The sequence below is a fragment of the Mirounga leonina genome, unplaced genomic scaffold (genome assembly GCF_011800145.1).
Source record: "Mirounga leonina isolate KUSES-001 unplaced genomic scaffold, KU_Mleo_1.0 Mir_173, whole genome shotgun sequence".
Classification (NCBI taxonomy): Eukaryota; Metazoa; Chordata; class Mammalia; order Carnivora; family Phocidae; genus Mirounga; species Mirounga leonina.
In genome coordinates this window covers 88,200,993-88,213,391 of record NW_023270447.1, presented here as the reverse complement: position 1 = coordinate 88,213,391, position 12,399 = coordinate 88,200,993, and the positions used below count along the sequence as shown (strand labels likewise).

The 12,399-nt window shown below is 41.1% G+C and overlaps 1 protein-coding gene across 3 annotated transcripts in view; it reads right to left on the bottom strand.

Annotated features, from left to right (window-relative positions):
* The window catches only part of RERE (arginine-glutamic acid dipeptide repeats), a 290,457-nt gene that overhangs the window by 84,699 nt on the left and 193,359 nt on the right, over positions 1 to 12,399 (bottom strand). For all 3 annotated transcript variants that reach the window (XM_035019874.1, XM_035019876.1, XM_035019877.1), the window contains exon 11: positions 8,623 to 8,721. In XM_035019874.1, coding sequence (XP_034875765.1) covers positions 8,623 to 8,721 — 99 coding nt within the window. The remainder of the gene's footprint in view (positions 1 to 8,622; positions 8,722 to 12,399) is intronic.

The window sequence follows — 12,399 nt, the reverse complement described above, 5'->3', positions numbered from 1 at the left end:
CTTCTATCCAAACCAGTCAAAAGTCTTTTCTGATTATCCACCATACTCCTGGCCCTGGGCTCTGTTCTGGAGATACAAGAAGAATTAAACTATAGTCCCTGACCTTGAGACTTCCTAGTCTAATGTGGAAGCCCCCAGAGAAACTCGCCGTCACGGCCCAGCAAGGCAGACCCCCACACTCTCTAGCACACAGCTAACACACTGTATATGTTACTTGGTGATCCTGTTTTAATCTATCTTCCCCACTGGAGCACCAGCACATAAAACGGTGTCTGGCAGAGTGCTGTGTTGGTGCTGTATAAACATCTGTGGAATGACTGGATGAACGAATTTCAACCAGTTACCTAAAATCAGAAACTGAATAAGCAACTTGGTAAATGACACGAAGGGTCATCCTATGTTCATGTTCACAAAGGATGGACAAGCAGGCTTGTCATCTGCAAGCCCAACACCAAATGCAAGAAGTACAGAGCCGGACAAACAGACATGGGTCTGAACTCTAAGCTGGTGAGGCCAACTGCGAGACTTTTTCCTTTATGACCACCAAACACACTCTGCTTTCCAACACCTCAGCACTTTGCTTTATGTATGTGGAAAATGAACTAGAATTCACCCATATGAAGCACTTTGGAAAAACGTCTTAAAGCAAGTTCTGAAACATTAGTCGAAAGTGTCACTTAACAATATGCAGGGTGGTGGAGGAAGAAGAATAACAAAACACTACTAGGAAATATTAAAAAATGTGCTGGCACTCCAGTGAAGGGGGCAATCAGGAGGCCCCTGAGGCCATTATTATTTCTACTTAAGAGAGACTTTAGGATGAGAGATGATGGACTCTGAAAAACAAACTGAGGGTTCTAGAGGGGAGGGGGTGGGAGGATGGGTTAGCCTGGTGATGGGTATTGAGGAGGGCACATTCTGCATGGAGCACTGGGTGTTATGCACAAACAATGAATCATGGAACACTACATCTAAAACTAATGATGTAAGGTATGGGGATTAACATAAGAAAATAAATAAATAAATAAATAAATAAATAAATAAATAAATAAATAAATAAATAAATAAGAGAGACTTTAGGTTTTAGACGCAAGTATTCCAGGGAAGAGGAGACAGTTCAAAATGAGTTACTTCCTTTCATTGTAGGGTTCCTTTTCTTTTTAAGCTTCCTATTTCCTTCCCCCAACACCGAACTCCAGTGACCAGGCTGATAGTATGTTTCATCATACACAGAATGTTCCATGCATACACATTAAAATGGACTCCAGCTCTGTTGCTAAGAAACTGCAGAAGGAAAGGGTTTTCTATCCTCTTCATTTATAAAATAACCACTTTGTCTATGGGAGAACAAATGCAATCTCTCAAGTCCCCTTGTGTCTTGTTCTCATTTTTTTAAACGCAGAGAAAGATGATGGAGGGCGGCTGAAAGTGTATGCTATCTCCATTTGTTTTACACGCCCTTGAAAATGAGATGGAAAACATGGTTTCAATAATCCACCGCTGTAGTGCTTATTAATCTTTCAAGCTGAAGATTCTCCCCAATGCTCCCCCACTTCAAGCAAAAATGAAAAATGTCCCCTAAAAATTGCTCTTTGATTTTAAAAGATTATCCTAAGCAGTGAAGAATAATTTAGGGAATGCCTATATTCAGTGTGGGGTTACTTCCCAGGTCTCTGTGCTACTCCACAGCACCCCAAGGCCTGAAAAGGGACAGGTACACAAACATTTGCACACACATGGAGCCCAAAGAACAGCACAACTTACTGCTGGCTTTAAACAAAAATACCTAACATCAGGTAGGGGATAAGGAACTTGAGAAACATATGGGTTAAAGAAAATGCGAAAAAGAACGACCTTATTTAGAAAAACAGGCATACCACCTTCTTTGACCACAGTTTACAGAGGAAGCCTAGAAAGCAATAAAGCCATGTATGTGAAAGGCAAGGTCACTGCTGAATTTGTAGATTTAACCCAGAGGCAACTTCTATTAACATGAAATACTGAAATAAATTTTTGAAATCTCTTTCTTCTTCTTCTTTTTTTTTTTTTTAAAGATTTATTTATTTGACACACAGAGAGAGACAGCTAGAGAGGAAACACAAGCAGGGGGAGCGGAAGAGGGAGAAGCAGGCTCCTGGCTGAGCAGGGAGCCCGATGCGGGGCTCGATCCCAGGACCCTGGGATCATGACCTGAGCCGAAGGCAGACGCTTAATGACTGAGCCACCCAGGCACCCCGAAATCTCTCTTTCTAATGCTTGGCCTATCTCATTTACTAAAGGATTTTAAAATACATTTCTCTTTACCGGTTATTATGCAGTAGACCATTTCTGCAAACTGACAAAATTGATTGCCTGACACCAATCTTCTGAACATATAATTGATTTTTAATTCACTGTCTCATTGTCAAATGGACTTGACAATAAACTCCACTCTATTCACACTATCGACTTGTTTAAAAAAGGGTTTGATTCAAAGGCTAATGGGCGTCAATCATGGGAAAAATAGTCCAATTTCATTAATACTTGAAGCATTACACAAATTTACCTGTATCTACATTTTCCTCTTTATTTATTTATTCTTAAAGATTTTATTTTTTAAAGTAATCTCTATACCCAATGTGGGACTCAAATTTACAACCCCGAGATCAAGAGTCACTTGTTCTTCCAACTCAGCCAGCCGGGCACCCCTACATTTTCCTCTCTTAACACTAAAGGACTGATTTTTGCCATGGACCATAAGAACACATAACATGAGTAATATGTGTATTACTTATGTATAAATAAATAATATGCCAATATTTTATACTTCTCTTACCTTTCCTATTCTCATATCTCAGAATTAAGTTATTCCTATGAGGCAGTACTAATGAACTTAAAATTAGAGGAAGGGTAATAAATTGAGAGAAAAAGCTACTTCAATTCTATTTAAAATTTACTAAATGCCTATTACATGTTGCACTAAATCCAGTATTATCTCTATTTCGGGTTCCAGGTGAACCATAAACATTCTCAAATTAAGATTTCTTACAAAAGTGAGAATTTCAATATGATTCAATTTACATAAGATTACAAATACATCAACCAATATAGGTACATGAACAAAGACATGAAGAGAGCTTGAAACCAGGCATGTGAGATGGTAGTGAGGTTTCAACCCTCCTTTAATGTTTTCATAATGATATTCCAACAACAGAGAAGAGTCACATAAAATTTACAAAAGAAGAAAAAATGAATGGGTTCGTATTAGATGACCTACAGGATCTTCCTATCACCCATATTTTTTTGAATGACTATATAAAATGCTCAACAACTCTGGAAATCTGACCATTCCTAAAAATCAGTATCATATAATTAAGGCTTCCCCTATATTGAAAATATAAAATTTAAAACTAAACCCCAAGATTATGGACACCTTAAAACTCACAGGATTGTAACTACAGGCTGAGGGCAGCTGGCTCTCTTCCCCCTTGCCGTTGTTTCCATCTCTGCTTTCACCTCCACAACCTCCTGCTGCTATTGGACCTTAACTTTGGTTTTGCTGTGGATTCCATTTTCTATAGCTGCCACACAAACAGTAAATAAAATTCACTGTATTTTTGCCCCACTAAGCAGCTCTGTCTTCTGGCACATCCAGATGCCTGGCTTAAAAAGAGTGAACAATGAAAACAATGTTTTCTCGAGCAGACATTCCAAAAAGGGCCTAACAAAGGCATCTGAAGATGATGCTGGGAGACACCATGCAGACAGCTGGTGTGTCCCGTGGAAGTAATTCCCTGACCAGCCACACGGGTTCATTGGTTTACAAATATTCAGAAAATTAGTTTGCCATGTCATGTCAATTTTGAAAGAAGGATTTTCATTTATATTTATGATAATGCTGAGCTTTAAACTGAAGGAGAGTTTAGAGGTTTTAAAATACATGCATTTGTAAATCCGTGTACATGGCCAACCAAAGTCGGATAAACTAGCTATGGATAAAAATTTTATAGAGAGTATTTATATCTATGTTGTTCACTCAATGTATTACATCAAAATTGGTACAAAACATTTAAAGGGAAAACATATTTCCAGATAAAAGTTACAGTTACCCACAATGAAATGGAATGAATGCTCTGCGAGAATACCATAAGCAACAAAACCTTTTACCTTATGGAACACCTGGAATTTTGCTGAAAGCTACTTCAACACGAAAATAATTTCCAAAACAAACACAGCCAAGTGGATGGGAAGCAAAGGGTGAAGTGCACGGCTCAGTGGAGCACCCGATCTTACAACCTTGCAAGTCAGGCCAAACTCCCCACGGAAAATGCAGGCCCTGAATTTTAAAGGGAATTCAATTAGCATCCCCAGTATTTCCGTATCAACAGCTGAATGCTAATTAAGAGCACAGCATCAAGCAGCAGCGGAATCCCAGTGCAATAAGCAACAGCACGGCGGCAGCAAATGCGACCTTCAGCTCACATGCATAAATAAGCAGAATTAATAACTACCCGAGCACGGGAGGGTGACTCAATCTGTTTCGATTAGGTGCAGTTCAGCCTGGGGCCTTTGTGTTATATTTAAATGTGTTCATCATGTTTAATTAAAAACCTAATAATCTAGAGTTTCTTTTACTTTTTCTTTTCTTTTTTGTTTAAAGTTCTGATCAGTATTTTTCTCCTCTTTCTCTCCATAAGTTCTACTGATTTAAGTGGCTTCCTGAAATGGAATAATATTTTTAGCATAATGTAAGTGAAACTGGCTGTCAGAACAACTCCCAGATGCGGCAGCCAGCCATCTACTTTGGCTCCATCCAACTGACCTAGCATTTCTTCGAAACGGCCTCTCTGATCTGACCCAGTGTATTTAGCCTGAGAGACCGCCTTGAGCTAGCTACCAACGTGTTTCTCAGTCATTCCACTAAAGCAGAGTTCAACTGCCAGTTTCTGGCCTAGAATTTGCAGAAAACTGCCACAAACCTGGCATCCATTCCACAAGATTTAAAGTGTCTCAGCCCCAAAGAAACTTCAGTAAGAAATACCACATCTATATACACACACAAGCTGTCAAAGGAATCACTGAGAGAAAATGTAAAATGAAAGGCCTCCCACTGTGTCATTTTGAGGCCTAAAATCTCAAGAATTAGTGATTATCTGAAAGACCTAGGATGAAGAAGTTGGGTGGTGTTATCATTAATAATATGGGAATTTTTTTCCAAAAGTAAAACTTCTAAGGTCAGCTTGGGTGCATGTAAAAGTTTTTCTCTGATGCATAATTATTAACTACTACAAGTTTTAAAATGCTAGATTGAGGGGCACCTGGGTGACTCAGTCGCTTAAGCGTGTGCCTTCAGCTCAGGGGGGAGTCTGCTTCTCCCTCTCCCTCTGCCGTTCCCCCTGCTTGTGCTCTCTCTGTCTCTCTCTCTTAAATGAATAAATAAAATCTTTTAAAATAAAAATAAAAAAAATAAAATGCTAGATTGAGGACAATCGTAATTACGGTAAAGAATCCTTAAAAACAGTAATCTTAAAGAGTTGTCAGTATCTTTCAAATCCCTCTTAGACAACATTATTCTCTACCAGACACTATTCTCACCATCAGTTAAGTCCTCACTCTTAAGAAGTTTACCAACTAGGAGGGCAATCAACTTGGAAATAAAGCTGTGAGGAACAGAGCTGGTGATGGCAGCAGGAGAAAGCAAGGGGCAGGCTGCCAACAAACACGGCAAGCAGCAGAAGCAGCTCAGAAGAGGGCGCGATCGTGGCAGGCTGGGCCCAGGAACTGTGCTGAACCTTGTGGCGTGCTGAGGGTTTGGTCTGGCAGCATCGGGAGAGACTCGTCTGGTCAGGGAGCGGTGCACCTGCTGGGGCCAGGGCGGCACAGGCTGCCTGCTCAGAGCACGGCGGGGGGGTTCACGCTGGCGGGTGCTCATTCCACCAACCCTGGCACGCCTGTGGAGTATTCAGTTCATATAAACACAAAGAAAAACAACCTTGTCGACGTTGCTGCAGTTTGAGCAAACTGATATACTGGAGGCAATGATGCTTAAAAATAACTAAAATGTTATTTGGGGGGGTGGGGAGGAAGGGGAGGTAGGCCCGTGTACTCATTTTAGTTGGGACACACTTGTGCTTTGCTTATTCCTGTGATTCCTGGGATGAGAAAATGTGGGGAATTCAACCAAAGGGGCCACATATACACAGCAGGTTACGTTCTCACGCCAAAACCAGCCCAAGGCAGAGGCCCATGAGTTTCTACACCGGGTTGCCACATAAAGCTAGTCAAAGATTTGACTTGGATACGTTCATGAGAAGCTGCCTTCAGCCTATCAATTATTCAATCCGTCTTTCTCATTCACTGTTCAGGTTTAGAAAGTGAAGCTGAACTTCCTATAAATAAGGGAAGCATTTGATCCCTGTGCTCTGCAAGGACTGGATGAGTGCCAGCACATGTCTCCAGTCTCCGACCAAAAGAAGCAAACATGACAAAAATGAGCCCGAATGACAAGGATTTATGCAGTTAAGGATCATTACCATGTCCTCGGAATGTGCAGCACTGTGGAGTCGAGCTTCGCTTTTCAAAAGCAAGCCAGGCCTTTTCGGATGTGCGAGGCTCCCCCTTCCGCCTTGCTCCAAATCCCCAAGCAGCAGCAGCAGGGCCACAGACCACACTGCACCCAAGAGAAGCAAGTGTTGCAGGAAAAGGAAGGCGGCTTCTTTTAAGTGGGAGTCCTTAATCCCAGAGGACAGGCCTCGGGAGAAAGCACAGGGAGCTCCCGGCTGCCGAGGAGCCGCGGCGTGAAGGCAAGGGAAGGCCGAGAAGGGCGCCTGGCGGGGCCCCTGGGTGACGGCCTTTCACACACTCCTTCCATCCTCTCTACCTCCTCACATCTTTCTTCCACCAAGGCTGTTTGAGGAATCTTAAATTTTTATCAAAACTCTCCTCTCCTTCTCACAAAAATGGATCCACAGTGAAAAACGACATCTATCTGACTTGACAAAACAAATCTCACATTTTTACGCTGGCACTGTCTCAAAAATAACATACGTTTAAGAAGTTTCCAACTCTTTACTGATCATGTAAAGTTTTTAAATGTTTAATTTCAAAACAACAGCACCAACTTCCTCATGCATCTGATCAGCTGCAAGCGTTAACGGACTCCTGAAAAAGCTCTCTCCTACACCAAACCTTCAGGGGTCGCTTCGGTCCCTCCCTGCGGCCTCCTAGTCCGCTTCTCCCCCTCCCATTTGCCACCCCCAACACGGCCTTTCCTCAAACCCAACCTCTTGTCTCTGGCTCCAGTGTGCACCCAGGATCTCACCACTTCTCCCCAGCACTGCTGCCGTGCTCTTCAGTCCCTGGCCTCGGGCCTGGAAGCTCCCAAAGCCCCGAAAGCCCACTTGTGACTCAGGGGCCAGAGTGTGCCCTACTAGCAGATCAAGTCACCCCTCTGCTCAGAATCTGCCCATACAGAGCAAAGAGCAAGGTGCCGACCCTGGGTCCGCAGGCCACACATGATCCACTGCCTGCCGTCCCCACCCGCCTCCAGACACATTCCTGCCTACCTCTTGACCATGCCAGGGCCCAGACTTCTCTTCCCCTGGCATGCTTTCACCTTAGGGCCCCTGATCCAAAAGGCTCGCCTCTGCACTAAGGTCTCTGATCAAATGGTTCTTACCAGGCCTTTCCTCAGCCCCTTACAAAAGCCAGCACCTCACCCAGTTTATTCTCCATCCTCATTACCTACTCTATTTTCCTTAGCACACATATGTACCACCACTTGACGTATATTGATTTACAGATGGTCTCTCCTCTTAAAACATAAGCCTTGTGAGGCGGGACCTTCTGTTCTTGATATGGCTCCTAACACAGCACCTGGCACACAGTAAGTACTTAATAAATACTGCCGGCTGAAAAAATGAAAGAGCAAAATCAGGAAAGCACACAGTTTCTAAACACTCTTTGTTAGCATATTTTAAAATATCAGCAACGAACTTACAATCGATATGTCTATCAGTGCCAGCCTTCATCTTAATTTCTTTCAACCTAAAGGGCAAATGTCAAGCAGTAATACTCAGACACAAGACTGTATTTGCAAAAGCACAAGTAATCTGTAAGTCTTTTATGGCAATACCTTTCAGAAGTCACAAGATGGGGATGTAGCTTCATGAGCACTCGGTCTGCTGGGACAGGAATCCATGGGTATTCAAATCTGTATTTGTGGGCACATATCTTATCTCCCCAACTTCTTTGATGGGCCATAATGATAGAATGAATATGTAAGATCCACTGTATTTATATAATCAGGTCTATGCTTCCTACAAGTCACTGGCTCCACTCTAGGATATGTATCAACTGGTTTAAAAATGCTTGTGTCTTAAAATAGGGAGGTATCAAAAGCTGGCTTGCTAAAACCAGCCAACCAACACTACCAATCTCTTTTCTCTTTCCATGAAACCTGAGAAAATCCTTCCCACTAAGCTTACTAAGATCAAGTCTCTCTGTATAATTATGATGCTTGAAGGCTCTTTCCTTGGACTAATGGATACCACAGACATTCCCCGGAGGAGGGAGGGAGGGAACGCACTTGAGAAGCAAACAGCCCAGTGACCCGGCCACAAGGCCACTCCCATCTGCACTCACCACTTCATCCTCCGTCCAGCACTTTTCGATCAGCTTGGGCACAGGCTTCTTTACCAGGCGCTGCAGGGCTTTGCCAGCGTCATAGCCACTTTCATGTAGCTAAAACAACAACAACAATTTCAGTTAGTGAGGTGTGCCAAATAACAGATCTGGAAGCTCATCAATAAAAGAGAAACCCTGCATTTGTTCCAACAGAAGAATCATGGAATGGGCACGTTCGTCAGCAAGAGAATTTGTTCTCCTCCAATCGCCCCCCGGCCCCAGTTCCAGCTGTTCTGGGAAAGGGAGGCAGGTAAGGTAGAGAACATTTTGGGAAGAACAGGAATAGGATTCAGAACAACAGTAACAAACACTTACTGAACGTTCGGCCGGGCACAATGGTGAGCACAATCCGTGTACTCATTATCTCTCCTAATCCTGTGAGGAAGGTATTTTCTCATTTAAGCTTATGGGGTAGGAACTACAGTCACCCCATTTTATGGATGAGGAAACTGAGGCATAGAAAGGTCAAACAAAGGTGCTCAGCACACTAAACCAGCAGGTGGTAAAGCCAGACTCCAGCTAGTGTGATTCCCACCCACTCTTGTCCCATTCCCCACCAAAACAGTTCGAAGACCTACTGAATTATATTACCCTTTAGTATTTCTGAAGTCTTTCAGCTGTAGTAATTTCACTAAAAAAAATTTCAAGTACCTAAACTTTAAGAGCTTTTTAACAAAACTCTTTAACAGTATACTAGCAGTACATGTGAATAAAGATGCTGGTTTATCTACACACTCCTTCTAGGAGCCTTCTCTCTCATCAAAGGTAATAAACTTCCTCCACTTCATATCTTTTCCAACCCCAGGCAGTGCCTGACACCACTCAGCCTCTCTATCTTGCAAAGACATTCCTTTCTTGGTTCATGTGACCCCAATCCCCTTCTAGTTCCAGAGTTTCAACTTGCAGACGATGGAATGAAGTAGCAGACAGAAAGATCCTCTTGCTTACTGTGGCTGTCCCTCCAAAATTCTCACTGGAAATCTGGCTCTCCTTTACAGATCTAGTACTCTGGCACAAGAATCCATTTTGGCTAAGACCCTATCTCCAGCGCCTAACACAGTCCGTAGCGTATGGAGATCTAACAGAAATACTGGTTAATTTAATAAATAAATGCCTTCAACTATTGTCCCTTTGTAAACTCCACCCAAATCTAAATCTCAGCTGATGTGAATTCATTTGACCTTAAGCTGACTAAGTGCCTATTGCATTCCAGGCAATGTACTAGACCCTGGGCATACAGCGGTGAACAAAACAGGCAAAGGCATCCCTGCTCTCATGGAGCGGACCTTCCAATCTTCTCACCTGTGCTTCAATCCCTTATTTGAACAATGCACCAGCATCAGTTGCAAACTCAGAAATAAGGTCCAAACCTTAGTAAGCCACGGTTTTTATTTCCAGGAAACTCGCAAACTCCTAGGGATGTGTTGTAGGGACACAATATATATGAGATGACAAGATTGAGCAGATCATAGTAATTGTTCCTACCTAGGTGTTAAGTAAAGAGCTACAGACTCACAAGAGGAGAGAGTGCTGTGTTTCCCCTCTTTAGTAGAAGACTCATAAGAAGGACGTGCAGATTGCCTTCCTAGCAACTGCTACAGACCCAGGGCGGGGCATATAGTAAGCCTGCGGTAAATATTTGTTGAATAAATTAAAATAGTATTTGAAACATACACAGCAAGTCCCTCTTCTAATTCAACTGCTATTAGAAGGGATATCACAAATATCCATTTTCATTGCTCATTCAGAGAAACAGAAAGTATTAAAAATTAAAATTTCCTGAGTATTCTCACTGTTTGGAGGACCCCAATTTATTTTAAATCCAGGTCTAAGGAAGTCCAGGTTAAATATTAACTGTAACAATAAGTCACTACCTTAAAACAAAACAAAAACCTACAGCAACAGTCAATGCTCGATTCTGTTTTGATGATGGTACAATGTGTGTCTGTGTGTGTGTTTAGGGGGTGTATGTACTGAATATGAATGCTAGATATTAACTTGTAGATTTTCATAACATTCATCATTAGACTTTAAAAAAAATAATATACCATAAATACCATACTAAATAAATACTAAAGTGTTTGAAAACTGTCCAATCTAGACTTATTTCCGCAGTATAAAAAGATGAAAATAAAGTTAGATTTTCAAACTTTGCCCAATATCCAGACCAAGCAGGTATTGTCAAGGTCTATAATACAATAAGAATCTAAAATATGAGCTTAATGACATGGACTAGAACTGAATAAAAGAAAAAATTGCATGCCTATTTAATTTTTTTAGGAGCACATATTTTAGTGATAATTTGAAATCAATTCAAGTTGATCAAATCATAACTTCTTAATAAAAAGCTTATGGAAAATTAACATTTCTTAAGAGGTAATTATAGTATATGGGGTAATTATGAAGAACGTGATAAAAAACCATGGACTGTGGAGCCAGACTATCTGGATTCAAATTCTAGCTCTATTACTTACTAGTGTGGGACATCGGGCAAGTTACTTAACCTCTCTGGGACTTAATGCTGTCATCTTTAAAAATGAGTATAATAATAACATCTACCTCTTAGGGTATTATAAGAATAACGTTAGAAAACACATGTAAATTGTTTAGAACTGCACCTGGCACATAATATGCTAAATGAGTATTAGCAATTTCTTTTTTAAAGGAAAAAGAAAAAAAATAAAGGAAGCAGTCTCTACTCAATTTTCATCGATTTTCTAGATTAGATAGTAGCCTTTCCAGAGAGGGGGGAAAAAAACTGTTAAACTATAAACAAAACCACTTATGTTTCACATAATTACTCATGTTAATAGTTTTTGAAATTTGACTAAAACACTGGTAAAGTTCACAGAAAAAAATTTAAAATTTAACATCTTACATGGCTGGATAGGAAATTACTCATAAGAACATAAGGCCTGTTCCAAAAGTGTACTGCTGAATGAAGTTAAATCAAATGTCATCAATCCCTGTGCCATTCCTGACTTTTGGTGAACCAAGCTTTGAATAGGAGCTGCAAGAAATGTTCTGAATAATTTGCTGAACTTTTGGTTTATTAGAAAAGCTGCCCAGTGCGTGCATGGCGCCCTCAGTTAAATTTCTAGTGAGCTGCTTCTTTGTCCCCTAAACATACCCTGGCGTTCACACTTCCTTCACAATCTTCATTTCACATCACACTGTCCCCTGAAGAAGCTGTTGCAATGCGTGTGTGGTAACCTGGGCTTCCTTCTGCTACTCTGTTCTCTAAATACTGGGTAATTCCCTCCTTTCATTTGATCCACTGTCTGCCCCTCCTCTTAAAATATTCCTGTTCCTGACCTTTCCATGATATAAACCCAATAAATATTTAGTGTCTACTCCTACCCTCTACACCAAGACATATTTGAAAAGTCAGAGGTATGGGATTATTTACCAATAGTGATGAAATATTTAGTGAACAAATGAAGTTAGGGTACTATTGTGCTGTCATCAATAATTCATAAAGGCTAGTCCAAAAGCCAGATCCAGGGGTGGCTCTGCCATGCCCTCTTCCTAGGGAACCCAACCAAACCTCTCCACACTTTCACCTTCTTCTGAATGTTATAAACATTTAATTCTACTTTCTAGGAATCTTGTCTGAGAACGTTCCAAGAGTTTTACATCTTTATAGAAATATTTTAATTATATTTAATTAAGGATATACTTTTAACATACTAAAAGTTATGGCCCACATAGCTTCACAAAAATGAAGATTATGTT